This window comes from Astyanax mexicanus, chromosome 15 (assembly GCF_023375975.1).
Source record: "Astyanax mexicanus isolate ESR-SI-001 chromosome 15, AstMex3_surface, whole genome shotgun sequence".
NCBI classification, from domain to species: domain Eukaryota; kingdom Metazoa; phylum Chordata; class Actinopteri; order Characiformes; family Acestrorhamphidae; genus Astyanax; species Astyanax mexicanus.
The window spans coordinates 21,154,141-21,165,867 of record NC_064422.1 but is presented as its reverse complement, the minus strand read 5'-3'; the positions used below and the strand labels follow the sequence as shown (position 1 = coordinate 21,165,867).

Genomic DNA, 11,727 nt, shown 5'->3' with positions numbered 1-11,727 from the left:
GAATCATTTTAACATTCCTAAAACAATAGCAATGCCATGAAGAAAAAAATGAATAGCCCAGATTCTGTTGACCAGCCAAGATATGTTCGGTATCTGATGGTGCTTTTTAGTTTAGAATGAGAGAGGTGTTAATCTAAAACTAATCTTAAAAAATATATATATTTGTAATTATAGTCTAAAGTTTTAAAATTACAGTGTTTGCCAAACAAATATCTGCATGCCTTTTGAGAGACATATAAACATGAGACTGATGACTTTACATCCAGTGTTTGTTAGCCTACAATCTTCTGTTGTGCACTAAAGAAGCACGTATCAGTTACCACACATCTGGCTGATCGTCTGAATCTGGAATCAGTGATCAATCACAGAAGTTGCATTTGTAACAGAATTGTTACTAGTGTTATGTTTAATAGCAACAGCCCATGCATTAACACTTCTAATTAAAGTGGACCTTCAGCACTTCTATGTGTAATCATATATAAAGCACTCTAATGTACAATTGTGTTGGTGTTTTTATTTAAGGCCACATTGTTTCTTAATCCTAAGTGGAATAATGAGATAAATGAAGTACCCACAACTGTTTCAACCAGTTTTTTTTTTATTATTATTGACCTCTTCCAATGTTCAGCAAAGACGAAAAAAAAAGAACAAACACCTGCTTCAGACTGCAAAGGTGAGCAGCATACTACGGACAGCAAGCTAAAGTCTTGACATCCGACTCCAACATATATGCACACACACACATACACACTCTCTCACGCACGCATGCATGCACACGTGCACGCACGCACACAGTAATAACGGGAGTAGTGGCGGTGAAGTCAGTCCAGAACATAAAAATACAGCAAACACCTCTCCTGTAAGACGAGACACGGTGGAGCTGCTCACCACCTCTGGTGTAGCATACTGAGACTTATCAAAGTACATTAGAATGGTTTAAAAGTAATTCTGTTACTTCCATAAGCAACATAATTAATTAACTACTTTCACTCGTCGTGGCTGGACATGAGCAGGAGTCTGGGTTCGGCCATCTTAAATAACGGACTACATTTCCCAGAATTCAGTGAGTTAATGGAAATGTATTTGGGTTCTGTTTTCCCCTCATTTTTTTTGACACGGGAAAAAAACAAGTCCATTATGGTCAACACACTGGCACCCTCTTCTTAAAACTACGAAAGGAGAGAGCAAAAAAACAAAACAAGAAAAAGAAAAATAGGGAGAAGATCCCGTAAAACGCAGCCACTCAAGCTGCAGGACGCCTCCCCAATCTGGCTGAAGAAGGAGAAAGTTTCTGTTCTGAGTCAGTCCTGAATGCGCTGAGAGCGAGTTTCAGTTTTGGGTTGGGTTGTTGGTTTCTCAGTGATGGTGGAGAAGGGAATAATCTGATTTGGTGCCTTTTTTATTTTTTTTGGGATGGTGGAGAAGTCAGGAGGCTAGTTTTGAAAAGGACGACATCGCCTCCAGTTGTAGAGGGACAATTTTCAGTCCAGCTCAATGGGGCTGCTGTTCTCCTGAGCCTCCTCTCCCTCCTCTTCTTCACCTGAACCCATTAGACTGTTCAAGAGATTACCTATAATAGGAAAAGAAGCAGAATTACTCAACAATTAACAAAACACACAAAAAAAATCATATAAAAAAAAAGCCAAGTCTTGTTTGTTGTCTAAAGTTTGCTTCCTTAGTTATGAACTGTAGTCACAAATCTACAAATCTAATAATATAGCTAAGAAGAAATAGATGTGTACATTACATTTCATTTAGCAGACGCTTTTGTCCAAAGCGACTTACAATAGTCAAATACAAAAGTAATAGAAGGTAAAACATTTTTAGATAGGGCTTAAAGGAGGTTGAAGGGAAGTAAGGAGATAGAAAAGTGAAGGAGGGGAAGAAGGAAATGAGGTTAGAAGTAGTTAGTGTGTTAGAGGTGTTAAGAGAGTAAGTGCTCTTTGAAGAGCTCTGTCTTCAGGAGTTTATTAAAGATAGCGAGAGATTCTCCTGATCTGGTAGTGGAAGGTAGTTTGTTCCACCATTGGGGAACTCTGTATGAGAACAGTCTGGATTGCTTTGTGTGAATGTTTGGCAAAGCGAGGCGACGTTCATTGGAGGAGCGCAGCGGCCGGGAGGTAGCGTAAGCCTTCAGGAGCGAGTGCAGGTAGGAAGGAGCCTGTTCTGTCATCACCTTGTAGGCGATTGTAAGAGCTTTGAATTTGATGCGAGCATCAACTGGTAGACAATGGAGCTCAATGAGCAGCGGGGTGACATGAGCCCGTTTTGGCTGTGTACATCCTACCAAACATACTGGAATTACAAGGTTAATACAGCTAAGCTTGTTGCACTGCAGCTACAAGGCTAATGTAGCTAAGAAGTGATAGGAACTAGAAATAGGAGCTTATTCTACAGTTGGCAAGTTGGCACTGCAGATATAAAGCTAACTTATTAAACGGAAGCTTATATTTCCACTAATTAGCACTGGATTTACAAAGTTAAGCAGTTTAGTAGTAACAGAAGCTTAACCTCTTAACAGGCCAGGAATTTTATCAATTGTCTGCCTGACATTACACCACTAAATCTTGAGGATTTCTATTCAAGCATTACATAAAAAGCTTTCATGTTTGATAAGGAACATAATTGTAGTGTAATTGTAATAGAAAATATTTTAAAAAATGAGTAAATCTGCTAATGTCAAAATATAATTAATAAAATAATCATAAAATTGTCTCTTTCCTAACCTTCATTTTAAAATCAATATTTTCTTGAAAACAAATCAAACAGTTCATGTCCTCCAAACCTTTTGTTTAATAATGTTTGTCTAGTTTTTATGTCCATTTTCAAACCTGCAGGATTTTGGTTGATTCCTGTTACTGATCTAAAATAATTAAGTGAAATATAGAGAGAACCGGCAGCTGCAAGTGATTTCAAAGCTCTTAAATTTTCAGAATGTAAGTAAGTTATTTTACTGCAGAAAAAAAGGGTTTTGTATTACCTACACCTGTAGCTCGTATAAGGGTCAACCCATTTTAACACTAGAGATTAGGGGTGGGCGTTTACGGCTCTAAAATAACAATGATATTTTATTGTATTTTCAAAAAAACGATACTCATGGCGATCAAGAATACACTACTGCAACAAAGTGGAAATTAAATGATATTAATGCACACGATATATGTCACACCCCTAACTGAGATGTTATAAAATACAAGAATTTTATCAGATTTGTAACAGAAATTATCCAGAATGTCATGATACTAATAATATAATATATTCATATATTTATAGTTAAAGTAAAATAAATGATACTGGACAGATATAATCTGTCTCTAGTAGATATATATAATGGGAAATGAGAAGTGTGAATTTTTCTAATGCTAAAAACAGTAAAAAAAAAAAAAAAAAAAAAAAAAAAAAAAAGTAGTACCCTGGGGTGATTATGGGTGATATGGCACAATATTTCAGGGTTTAATATAGTTCACGATATATAATGTTAGTGATATTATTGCGTATTATACGATATGGCACAAAAAGCTTAAATAGTTAACAAAAAAAGAAAGCTTATATACCCTTCTAATTAGCACTGGAGCTATGAAAGCTCAATAAGATAACAAGTACCTTTAGTGTCTATAACGAGGCTAGTATAGCTAACAATAGTGAAAGCTTATACACTTCTAATTAGCAATGGATATATGAGGTACTAGAAGCATTCACTCTACCAATTAACACTGGATCTGATCATATTTTATCTTAGGACAAAGCACAGTATATACCAGCATTAATTATTAATCTGAGTTGGAAAAAGAAGCAGAACATACCTAGTAGTCCACCGTATGACGATGACTGTTTTGGTGGTATGCCGAAGAACAGCTGTCCTATTCTGTCCAGATACTGGTGGAGAGTGGGAAATCAAGAAAGAAGAGAAAAATTTGTATAAATAACAGCGTTCACTCAGGATAAAAGACTGAATGACATGTAGCATTATCAATTGGTTACCAAATAATAAAGGACAATAATTGCATTAAATTGAAAATGACAAAAAAGTGTGTTTTTAGAAACATGTCCGTGCAGGCATTTACCTCATTATACATGGGGTCCCTCTTCAGTGACGGTTGATACTGTTCACATAACACTGTGAAGACTGTCAGCTTCCCACTGCAAGCAGAAAACACATGTAGGACATGTAGAACCAATCCAGAAAAGCTCACCCACCGTTTGGGTCTAAGCTGGACAAAAAATGTGCTTTAACTCGAAACACTGTATAATAAAATATATCTCTACTCAAAATGTATTTAAAAAAAGCTAATGAAAAGAACTGAATCTGATCGCTGTATCTATTATTGAGACTTGTTTTTAGGCCTTTTCTTCTGAGTACTCCTTATTTAAGAACAGTTTTATAGAAATACTGGACTAAATTGAAATATAAAAGTATAATAAAAGTATATAAATAGCACATGTTCAATATTACTTTCTTTATGACTTCTTTTTGTATTGACTCCTGCATTAGTTCTTATTTTAAATTTTGTCTATTTCCCAGCCTTCTTCCCCTAATATGACTGTTTCAGTCTATTAATAATAGCCAAGTCTCTATTTGCATTAAAATTCCCTTTATTATGCTGTTAATAATGCAAGCTATACATTTCCAGATTATCTCCTGGTGCTTTAATATCTTTCACTACTAGAATCACCCCATTTTTGAACATATTTAATTTGACAAACCAAAGTTAGTAAAATGTAACAGCACAACAGACATAAATTGCAAAACAAAAGGTGAAAAAAGAGAAAAATATCAAGACTCCTACCCGTCCACTGCTAAGAGGAGGAACCAGAGGAAGTTGAGAAGAGGCTGCACAAAAGGAGGACCTTTCTCTATGGATGGGTGCTTCTGTGTGTATGTGGTGAAGACCACTGATGCACTAGTTTTGTTCTTTAGGCAGAGGAACCTGTGGGCACAACAGGGGTTCAGTTACAATGAAAACTGTGTTGGGCAGTATCCACTTTTTTTTCTCATACATTCATATTGTCCTACAAAAGCACATTGCTATAGGGTTTTACCATATTCTGGCACAAGCTGCACAGATGGTCTTGTGTTTTTGTAACGTCTGCTTTCATTTATTAACCGAGAATGATTATATACAATTTTTAGTTTGCTCAGTTTGAGCTCTAACAGTACATTAGCAATATGTTTCCTGGAGAAATACCTGAAGCTTTAATAAACTCCCTGTGCACTTTCAAAGTTCTCATCGCCTAGATTTAAATGTCAGGGCCCTCGTTATCATGTTTCTCTACACCACAAGTCCTTTAACAGCAAGTATCTCTCTAGCCAAATAAAGTTGATGGTGATTATTTTGGAAAACAAATCTCAAAACACCAGTAACTGATCAGTTACCACAGATCCTGTTTATCAGCCTGGATATGTCTGATCCAGTTTTGTGGATAACCAAGCAATTCCAATTTTAACTGTTCAGATTTAAGTATGTTTAAAAGAGTGATATTTGGCATAAATTTACAGAGATAATATTGGTGACAGTCTAATTCTAGTGCCCGTTATGAGTAATAACATTAATTAATTTGCTGTAAAGCCCATATCTGACACCAAACATATCTTGACTGAATTTAAGAGACTTGTACAGCAAAAAAAAAAAAAAAAAGATGCAGGAAAGAAGTGCAGAGAAGAAAGTGTCACTCACTGTAAGACTGCCTGAGCAACAAACATATCCACCTCGCTGCGGAAGCCCCTGGCGGCCGAATATTCCACCAGCATCTGTGCACAGCCCTCACCATCGGAGGAATGCAGAAAGTGGTAGCGTGACTCACTGTAGTTTTGTTCTGGGGCAAGAAAAAACAAATTGAGATTAATCGACAGCTAGACAACATTTATAAAGAATGAAGACATGAATTCTATAATTAGCTCAACCTGCTTCTACTATACACAACTCGGCCATAACAACAATAAAACCACCTCCATATTCTGCACTCAGCTTCACTTATACAGATGCCCATTATAGATCTACAATTACACTGTAGTCAATATGTTTCTCTGTATATATTTTTAGACTTTTTTTTAAAGATAATAAAAATGGGAATTATTCCTTTCCAGAGGGACAAATACCTTTCCAGAGTGTGACTGCAAGCAGCTGGTGTAGTTTGGGGTGGCCCAGCTTGCCCGAGCCCCCTGTGGACCACTTTAGTGCCCTGGACACGAATGCCACCCTCTCAGGTGAATTTGGATCCATTAAGCTAAAGAGTTTAACCAAATGCTCTGAAACACAAAAATGCATTTATTACAGCATCTCAACATGGCAGTTCCTTAAAAATAATTATTACATTATTACCATTTCTTACATTTACAATTTAAAAAACATGGTACTACAAACAAAACAGCTATTTTATATGTTTTAAAGCTATACAAAGCTATGAAGTCTAGGGACGTGCACGTGGAATCATTTCAAACATCCACAGTTTTGGTAGGAGGAAAATGTCTGAAGCTCCTCCCCTTTCCAATCTAGCATCCTGTAACATACTACGAATCCCCTGAACTTCTCTTAAATGACATGCCATAGGACACTTATAGGAGAGGAGGGGCTCTCTTTCTATGATGAGCGGAAGCTGTCCAAACTCCAGTACAAAGTTCTCAGCGTTCTCTCCACTCTCGTCTTTCTCTTCCTGAATAACCATAAGCTGATGGCATGTTGTAAACTAGCAAAATGAATTAATAAATGGTTAACCTCCGAAAATGTATAGTAACAAAACCAAAACACTAAAAAATGTATAATTTCTCCAAAATAAAAAAAACTAAAATGAGTGTAATGTGTAATGAGTGTAAATGAGAGTAACATTCGTTTTAATATTTTTTAAAAAGTTGTGGATAATTCTGTAGTCTATGCTAAGCTCATTTGGCACAATGAGTCTAAATCAGATTTTTAGAGGCAAAAATAAATGGGTTAAAAAAAAAACTCCATCACATTTTGTTGTATATAAATTAGTGGTGTCAATCGATTAAAAAATTAATTAATATTAAAATTATTCAAAATTTTTCTTCTCTTTAAGGCTAAGCTTTTAATAATGGGTATTTAAATGTGAATAAAAGCTGTGTCAATCCATTAAGAAATGTAATTTCATCAAACATACAATTTTATGTAATTTAATCATGATAAATAACAATATTCTTAAATAATATTAATAACTTTCAGTACTGGTACCAATACTGGTAATTTTGGGAGAGAAACAAATATAATTCCTCAGTGTGGAGTGTGTGGCAGACTAGATCCTTTTTAATTTTTTTATTCAAATATGCTGAGTTACTCAGTTTAACCAAGAGCTTTAATGGAGGACATAAATACTAGTGTAGCTCCACCTAGTATTCCACCTTCAACAACCTGAAAAGAGGAAACGTTTCCAGGTTAATCTCAGGCGTCATCATGTTGATGTTGATTGCTGTAATATAAATATGTAAAACAACCTTAAGATATCAAGCACCAGCTCAGTCGCTCTGAAACCAGATATCAGCAGAAGCTGGTGTTTATCTGGATTTTCAGCAGGAAGTAAGGCAGATTACACTGCAATTGTGTGTTCCTTATCTAACACTCACAGAAACACAATTGGACTTTTCCCTTTGATACAACCGCTATAGCCGGCTTTAGCTTGGCGTAGCTTAATGATGTCTAACTGATGCAATGTAGCATTAGCTTGCATGCAAGTAGAATTGAAAAAAAAAAATCTTACATGATCTCATAACTGATAGGATCAAGTACACAAACAAAATGTACAGCATTCTAAACACATTTATTAACCAAATTAACAAATATGTCCAACCTGATTGCAGGGTGCCAAAAATGGGCTATAAAATACCTAGTTGCTGCGCTAAATCTAATGACCATCTCTATTTTGTAGTAGCAAAAGGTTACATCAACAGATTAATTTAATCAAATGTTCTTTGTGAGTATTGAATATCTTCTTTAAATCTAAATATGCTCCCTGGATGTATATCGTTTGGATGCTCAATAAATATAGCCAATGTTAAAATGGTTAATAAGAAACTCTGTACTTTTTTTGTAATGCATTTATAAACAGAAAATAATAATAAAAAAAATCTAAATATGCAATGGTTATAACACAGTCAGATGTTCAGTGCTGAAAACACCCATTGTGTAGTAATACAGTTAATCATAACAATAACATATAGCTCAGTTCCAAACACCAACACATAAAACAAGCGCATATCACACAGTATGGTAGAAGGATGCTCTTATATCAGATTATCAGTTTTTAATTATAATAACCATATTAATCCAATACAAACTTACCTAATATGTCTTCTTCTACTTTGGCCTCAGATTTCTCTAATGTCTCTAGCACCAGCATGGACAGATCAGCTGCACTGTTTTGCTGTTGAAAGCAGAAATGTAACAATACTCAAGGTCAAGCGGAGTAATACCAAGCTAAGCATGCCAAGAAGTGTCTGTGTGACAATGAATAAGTGCTCTATATAGAGCTTAATTCAAGTCAAGTCCATTTCAGCACTCAAGGGGGGGTTCAAAAATAATAGCTTTGGGATGCACGGCCTCTGCTGGCTCATAAATGGGTAAAAACAAATAAATGTACACTTTTTTTTACACTCAACCTTTTTTTTTGTTTTTGCCCTCCAAATGTCACTTCTTTGGTTTAAAATTTAAGCAACATGGCTCACGTTGCTAAAAGCAGAAATCAGTAGCCAATTATGCTCCAAGGTATGTTCAAATGTCGTCATACTGCACATCCTTGTTAGCTCCAGTGCTAAACCAAAGAAGCACAATGTGGACACCATATTCCCCCGGGCATACCAGTTATATTTGGAACAACCAGAAATAATTGCAGAATCATTGCGTGTTGCAGAGATATGACCAGCAAATTAGAGAAGCAGCCTTGTGACTGGAAGGTGACCTGTTTGAGTCCCTGAACTGATAGAACCTGACTGGAGTGCCCTTAAGCCTCCTGCTGCAGGCATGTGAACTCACTGTTCCCTAGAGTGTGTGCTCACTAGTATGTGCATGTGTGTGTTCACTGCTTTAAAGCTGAGGACAAATTGTGAAACCTTGTGTGCAGCACTAATGGAGAACTGGCAGTTCTAGTTATAATAATATTCTGAAGAATCTCATCTATTTCATCTATTTATTTATGGCTGGGCAATATGACTAAAAACTGATATGTCTAAATGTTTCAGGATTAACAAAGTATGGTGTTATCAGTTCAGTTACTCGTAACACCATTGATAAAACGTAGTATGTAACATGTCTTATTGATTTTTCTGACTGATTAAAACAAAAAAATATCACACAAGTGATTAACAAACTGTCTATTGCGCTTTAAAACACCAGGAAGTGAGGCACACCAGGTCACTGCTCTCTAGAATAGTCTGCTACTCTTTGCTACACATGACAAGTAGTTACATTTCTGGGGAGGTGCATGTCAGGCTGTGTGTAGTGTACGCAGTAACGCTTATAATATGCGTGAGCTATGGTGTACACTCGGTGCAGTAGGAGAAATTGGCCTTAAGCTTTTAATAATGGGTATTTAAATGTATATTTAAGAATCAGTGCTTGATTGGAAAAATTGAATTATATTTATTTCAGTGGTATCAATCACAGTGTCTCAGGTAGGGCTGCAATGATTAGTCGTCATAATAGACAATGTGAATCATAAACTTTTAGTGAAGACTAATTGTTTGTAAAAGCAATGCACTTTACAAATTGCTGGGGACAGAAATTTAATGACACAGCTCACAGGTTTTACAGAGACAGGATGACATTCACAGACTTGAGCAGGTAAGGTAAAATGTGCATTGGAACAGGAGCTGTGCTTTAGAAAGCAGTGATGAAGAAATGGCAGATGCAGTCATTAAATAATTGACTAAACAAAAAAATAAACAAATAAAAGTTACATAAAAATCAGATTAGTCTGATACCAAAATAATCATTAGCTGCAGACCTAGTCTCAATAGTCCATTATGCATGTCTGGCTCTCCATTTTTAGCTAGGCTACTCATTCATTCCTTTTTATTGTGTAATCATTAGCTATTTCCTTTTTTATCCTTTTGCTGTAATGCATTTTGCAATCCAGGGTGGATCAAAAGAGACATCAGTTTTGAGTCTTGATTTCTCAAGCTTTCTTTGTCTTGATTTTAGTCAGTTTTTTTCTGGCTTGTTTATTTGGGAGTTAGACTTCAATCTCTGTGAAGCTGCTTTGTGAGAATTGTGAGAATCAGAACAACTACATCAGTGGTTCACACTGTATTATTAACAGCATCAGTGCTGATTGTATTATTTGGTATGCTGCCTTAAAATGCCTTGTGAGCCACACCTGCTCTCTACCTGAGTAAACTTGTTTATTTTTAAAAGGAGCCATTGATCTGAAAATGGTCAGTCAATGTAAGGTAAAAATGCACACTGAGTGAAAACAGGAGGTAGAGAGTTGGTTAACATGGTGGAGCTGTGGTGCTGGTTAGTGTGGAATACGGTAGTGTACCTGGTTGTAGCTGAAGAACAACAGGGCTCCGTTGTACATCAGCTCTCGGGCCTCTGCATGCTTCGCCTGGGCCATGTACCTACAGACAGCAAAGGGGGGACATTTAAATAGCCATTTAGGAACACTGACAACTAATTAAACTAATATAACCTCTAAAAACGTCTCATAAACTTTTAACTACGTGGTGTGACTCGTTTTGTTAATAATAAACCATCCTACCTAAGCTAACTAGCTCTGTTAGCTGAAGTATTCTGACAGTGAATGGAATCAAATGGGCTGAACTGACACTGCCAGAGCTGTGACTAGCTATCTTAGCCAGATAGGCTAACAGCTGTGCTTCACTGAAGCCCATTTCTGTTCATATTTGAGGCTTTTATGGCTCATTAAAGGCAAAACAGTGCAGCGTGTTGGTAAATCACCAAACTGAGCCGAAGAGTAATTATTTAAACCCCAAACTCTTCAGTTTTAAGTGCGTATCGTTTCGTTAGCAACCATGCTAGCTACAGCTAACAGCCTGCCAGCGTTTTTTTTTGCGAGATTGACGTCTCAACGGGCCAATCAGACACAAGAATCAGTCCCAGGGGTGGGGCAAAGTACAGCCGTTAACCAATAGGAGAAAAGATACGGGTACCGCTTCGCTGACAGCGAGAAAGATCTGGAAATGCGGGCGCCGGGCCGCAGCGATGCAGCGCTTAACTCCAACACCCACCTGAAGAACAAGGTGCGGTACATCTGGTGGGCTTCATAATAGTCTCCCCGCTCTACGCTGGCCCGGAGCTTGCCCTCCACCCGCTGCACTCCGCCGCGATTTCGGCCCTTCGCGCTGTCCTGCTCCGACATCATCCTCCCCGCAAAACGCGCGACCGCTACACCAGCACTGACCCCGCCGGCTCGCCGTACACAGCGGACCTTGATAAACAAAGAAACGCGAACAACCCCTACACAGCTTTCCACTGTCTAATAAATACTAAATAAATGATTATAATTTCAGAAATTAAAATCCGAATTTAAATAAAATTAAATAAAATTTTTATCATTCAAATTTCAGTTTTTAGTAATTACGTTCACATTGTGCTCTGTGAAATCACCTCCCACCACCAGATGGCAGCATGCGCCGCCGCTTCAAGGCCAGTGACTTACACACATATCAAAATTACAGATAATAAAATTAAAAAGCACATTATTAAAGTGTCTTTTGCATTCAAAAAATATATATAAACAAGTCCATATTAAAATTAC

General features: G+C 36.9%; 1 protein-coding gene across 2 annotated transcripts; it reads right to left on the bottom strand.

Moving 5' to 3' along the window:
* Positions 1-580: 580 nt before the first annotated feature.
* get4 (guided entry of tail-anchored proteins factor 4) lies at positions 581-11,382 on the bottom strand. Of its 2 annotated transcripts, none has more exons than XM_007260032.4 (9): positions 11,198-11,382; positions 10,489-10,567; positions 8,292-8,373; positions 6,098-6,247; positions 5,676-5,814; positions 4,788-4,928; positions 4,065-4,140; positions 3,804-3,876; positions 581-1,570 (listed from the first exon to the last, which is right to left on the bottom strand). In XM_007260032.4, exons 1-9 carry the CDS (start codon positions 11,329-11,331, stop codon positions 1,482-1,484), a joined length of 963 nt encoding a protein of 320 aa, XP_007260094.1. In that variant the 5' UTR covers positions 11,332-11,382; the 3' UTR covers positions 581-1,481. The 2 variants fall into 2 exon arrangements, with proteins under 2 accessions (XP_007260094.1, XP_022524889.1); XM_022669168.2 differs by lacking the exon at positions 11,198-11,382 and adding an exon at positions 10,708-10,967.
* Between the last annotated feature and the right edge of the window lie 345 nt (positions 11,383-11,727).